General features: G+C 36.1%; 1 protein-coding gene across 1 annotated transcript; it reads right to left on the bottom strand.

Moving 5' to 3' along the window:
• Positions 1-565: 565 nt before the first annotated feature.
• On the bottom strand, positions 566-1507 carry LOC102399773 (olfactory receptor 8G1-like). The gene has a single exon (XM_006056028.4). The coding sequence runs from the start codon at positions 1505-1507 to the stop codon at positions 566-568; it is 942 nt and encodes a 313-aa protein (XP_006056090.4).
• Positions 1508-5115: the final 3608 nt, after the last annotated feature.

The following is a 5115-nucleotide window of genomic DNA, read 5'->3' as shown; positions in this document are numbered from 1 at the left end:
TCACAAGTTATATTACCTGCACTGGGGTTTGATACAGAAGCTACTTATGTTCATTCTTCTAAATTTTTGTATAGAAATAATTTATGATGTCATCAGTTTTATTGCAGATCTTTGAAGAACTCGTCAAATATAAATTTACTTGATTTTAACTTTTAAAAGTCATATGTAGCTAATTAGAGAAAGTAATGGACAAAGACAGTATGAGATATATATGGCTTCCCATAAATGTTTTTAAAAAGGAAATAAGAAAGTTGTCAAGGACTTTCTAGTCTCAGGAGCTATCTTAGGTCCCACAGATACGGCAGTAAAATACAAGCATGGGGTAACCTTTATGAACATTACAGCAGATAGTACATTTTGGACAGTCAGCATGCGAGTACACACCGAAAACAATAAATGGCATAGTAGGAGGCACACTGGTTTGAGCAATGTAACAAAGCATGGAATTTTGTTCTTAACTCAGATTTTAAGCTCTGGTAAGGATTTTGAAATAAGAGAATCATACCTCCATTCGGTGTAACAAGCAATGACTAGATCTAAAATATCATGCTCATGTTATGTCTGGTCACAAAAATATTCTTCTGTCAAGCATTTTCTTCAGGGCAACATTGACATCTTTATTCCTGAGGCTGTAGATCAGGGGATTCAGCAATGGCACAACAATAGTATAAAACACAGAGGACACTTTCCCTTGGTCCATGGAGCTCACAGATGATGGCTGCAGGTACATAAATGCTTCAGATCCATAGAAAATAGCAACAGCTGAGATGTGGGAGCTGCATGTGCTGAAGGCTTTGGACTTGCCCTCCGTGGAACGAATGTGGAGGATGCTGGACATGATGAAGATGTAGGAGCTGAGGATGGTCAGGATCGGGGCAAAGATGTTAAGTGAACCAAAGCATAGAACCAGTAATTCATTGACATAGGTGCTAGAGCAGGAGAGCTTTAGGAGGGGCAGAAGATCACAGAAATAATGGTTGATCACATCAAATTTGCAGAAATGAACCCTAAGCATGCAGCCTGTGTGAGAGAATGCACATACCAGTCCCATCATATACACTCCACAAATGAGGGAGAAACAGGCTTGATGGGACATGGTAATATTATACAGCAAGGGGCTACAGATGGCAACATAGCGGTCATATGCCATTGCAGCCAACAGGTAACACTCTGCAATTATAAAAACAAGAAAGAAAAAGAGCTGAGTCATGCATTCAGGATAGGAGATGATATTCTTCTCTGTCACAAAGTTCACCAGCATTTTTGGGGTAATGACAGTGGACTGACAGAGGTCAATGAAAGACAAGCTGCTTAGGAAATAGTACATGGGGGTGTGCAGGTGAGAACTGAGCCCAATCAGTGTGATCATGCCCAGGTTCCCCACCACCGTGACCACATAGATTCCTAGGAAGAGGAGGAAAAGGGGCAGCTGGAGTTGTGGGTGTTCTGTGAGCCCAGCGAGGGTGAACTCAGTCACTGAGGAGTGATTTTCTGCTGCCATTTCCATTTACGTAGTCTCTGGAGGGGAAAGAGTAAAACACTTTAATTGGAGGGAATTCATTATATTCTTTTTCATTTGGAGTAGAGTGCTCTATATAAATGATTCACAGTTTTGGCATCCTCTCCACCTATATAATCACTTAAGTCTGAGTCTATTTATGGAAGGAAAGTACATCTAAATTCAATATTTATAAAGCCTCATTTTCAAATATAATATATTTTCTATTAAAGCATTTAGCCATGTTTATAATCATAAAAACATGCATGGCAGCTTTATGCATAACAATGCAAATTGGAAACAATTCAAATTTATGTCCATCAACTGATGAGTAGATGAGTAAGTCACAGTATAGTATGTACATACATAATCATATGTATATCCACATATATATATATGTATGTGCATATATAAACATATACAGCAACATATAGAGATGGTATCTATAGATGGGATTTAAAGTGTGGCAGAGTCTTTTAATTCATCATCATCAGCCACAAACTGCCTCATCCATCTACCCTATGATGCCATGTCAGTATTACCATTTTCTATTTGTGCCATAAAAATCAACCCTGAATATTCATTGGACAGGATTGTTGCTGAAGCTGAAGTTCCAATACTTTTGCCACCTTATGCAAAGAGCTGACTCATTGGAAAAGACCCTGATGCTGGAAAAGACTGAAGGCTAAAAGAGAAGCAGGCAGCAGCTGTCTGTCTTTTTGTTTTTTTTTTTTTCACATGAAATAGTCCTACCATCTCTCTTTGTCTCTGTTGTGTGGTAAATATGTTCTCTTTTCTTTTCGATCTTACTTAAGCTAGAAATAATCATGCAAACATTCTCCAGTACCTTGTAATTGATTTAACTTTCCCACTTTACATTTAGAAAACCGTTATTTCTAAACAGCACATTTTTAGACCTGAGATATATTGTAAGTCAGTTGATGCACTGAATCATACTTTTTCTCCTCTGTATAGCAAGTAAATTGCATAGTGTTTAGGACATAGGGGGATATAAATGGGATTTTATAAGTAATTCCATACATGAATGTATGAGATATTTGCCTGAATTTTCATGGTATTATTTCCAGACTTATACACTCACCTTTCTTCTTGCTGGAAATCTCAATACCAATTTTTTTTTTTTTGAAACATGCTTCCTTTGCTCAGAAGATAGCTCTGTATTGGTGTCAGGAATGATAGGTACCCAGCTTTCTGCTGTCTTTAGTGTTGAGAGGGCTGGCGCAGCCCCTTTTGAAGCTGGTCTACATCACAGGTCAACATCTCTAATTCTAAGGCTTCAGTGTGTGTTTTTTCAGCCTCAAGGTAGCAAACATCTGCACCTTTCTCAGTTCTCCCCTGAGCGGTTGTGATCACTGTGCTATGAAGGTGTGTCATGGATTTCATATAAGCCAGGCAATAAATAACATGGAGTCAAATACTCTCCAAGGATTTCCTTTTCTCAGAAGACAAGCTCTTGAGAAAGAAGCAGTTGCAGTTGACATATCCCCAGTTGTCTAACTTTTTCCTTCAAGAGGGATTCTCTGTCAATCCTGAACTCAACAATTAGTGATCAAGATTTCTTCACAGGATCACCTGGAGATTTTTTCAAAATAAAATCCTCAACCACTATCAGATCCTTCTCAGGAGTATTCGAGATTTTGAGATTCTGCATCTCATACAAGCTCCTGGCCAGTTCTAGTTGTTCCTAGTTCACTTTGTGAATAAAAGGTTTTAGAGGATTGGGCAACATTCTGACAAGTTATCTTAATGTTAAAATGGCAACAATTCTTAATATGATGAAGTAAATCATTTATCCTTGCAAAAATGTATTTAATCCATTTTACATGTGAATACCAAATACACATATTAATTCAAAGTCAAATCTATATCTTATTGGATTTAAAGCTATGGGGTAAGAATTCAGAATATTGACTTAATTTTTGATTTTTTAGGTGCTCACTATTAATGATTCTAGTGCTAAGCTGCATATATAAAGCATTTTATTAGGCACTTATGTTTCATGTTTCTCCTCTTCTTATATATTGTATTTTCACTTTTTGTGCTAAAACAGGAAAATTGGAAACATACTTAGAAAAGATTGAATCAAGGTAAATTGCACACTCAAGTCAGGAGAAATCTTATAGTTAAATATAAGAAGACTCATTTTTATTTTTTACCAGTTTATGCTTTTGTTACATTGAAAGTAAAAGTCACTCAGTTGTTTCTGATTCTTTGTGACCCCATGGACTATGAGTCCACGGAATTCTTCAGGCCAGAATACTGGAGTGGTTAGCCTTTCCCTTCTCCCTGGGATCTTCCCAACCCAGGGATCGAACTCAGGTCTCCCGCTTTGCAGGTGGATTCTTTACAAGCTGAGCCACAAGGGAAGTTAAAGCTTCTGAATTTTAGATACTCATTTAAACTCATTAAAAAAACTTATCAGGGAAGTTTTTTTTTTCTTTTAATTTCAATACCAAGGTTGAACCCTATGTCAATTAAGTCAAAATTTTAGGTGTGAGGTCAGATATCAATATTTTTCAAAAGCTCCTTAACTTTTAATGTGCATGGGAATAACCTAAGGATCTTGATCAAAAACAGATTCTGATAGTAAGTCTTGTGTATGGTTTGAGATTATACATTTTCAATAAAATCTTTCAGATTTTACCACTATTTCTCGTCTATCGACCACTCTGAGAAACAAGGCTCTAGAAGATCTCTTGTTTTCAATACCTTCCACTGGAGTTCTTTCAGATTCAAGGAAAATCCACCATACCCATGCACCAAAAATCTTTTAGCTTTGGGTTTGCTATGGCTGCAGGATTCTGACATGTTTGGAGAAGAATACTGTGTGTCTGGAATGCCACCGTATAAGTGAACAGATTGAAGTTGCTTCAGTGTGCCAAATAAAAGAAGTGAAAAAGAGAGTTGGAATTTGGTAAAGGTCAGATATAGAAAGAATGTAAACAAGAAGTAAAGAGATCATTCCTATATTATTCAGAAATTAAAAATATGAAGAGATCCATATAAGCCATTCTTTCATTTCTGACAGGTTATATGTTCTGATCTAGCTAATTTATATATGTATTTATATATTCTGGACTGTATATAACAGACTAGGAATCATGCCTAAGGTAGAAGCTGTAATTGTAGCCATTCTACCTTCTTTTATAGTATTGATGAATATTAGGTCAAATATTAGGTCAAATAATATGAAAATAATAAGACAAATCATATGAAAATTAAGTCAAATAATATGAAATAGTTGAAGATGAATGTTTGACATTGATGAATGAATGGATAATGAAATACATGGGTGGTAAATAAAATTATGTTTTATATATATATAAATATATATAAAGTCATAGTCGTATATTTGGACACTATAGTTGAATAAGGCAGCACACTACCCAAAGAATGTTGATCTGTCGGTAATGAGTAAGATGGTTTGAACTGAGAAAAGTCAGAAGACAACTGGGTATTCAGAGTTTCATGTGAATTTATAATTACCAGATGTTAATGCCCAGAAGCTAAAAAGGAGCAATATGAGGGGAGATAAGAGATGTTTCCAAGATAAAACTGACAAGAAATGGCAATTGTCTATAACTTACATGGCAAAA

This window comes from Bubalus bubalis, chromosome 5, assembly GCF_019923935.1.
Source record: "Bubalus bubalis isolate 160015118507 breed Murrah chromosome 5, NDDB_SH_1, whole genome shotgun sequence".
In the NCBI taxonomy this organism is placed as follows: Eukaryota; Metazoa; Chordata; class Mammalia; order Artiodactyla; family Bovidae; genus Bubalus; species Bubalus bubalis.
This window is presented reverse-complemented; position numbering and strand designations above follow the sequence as displayed.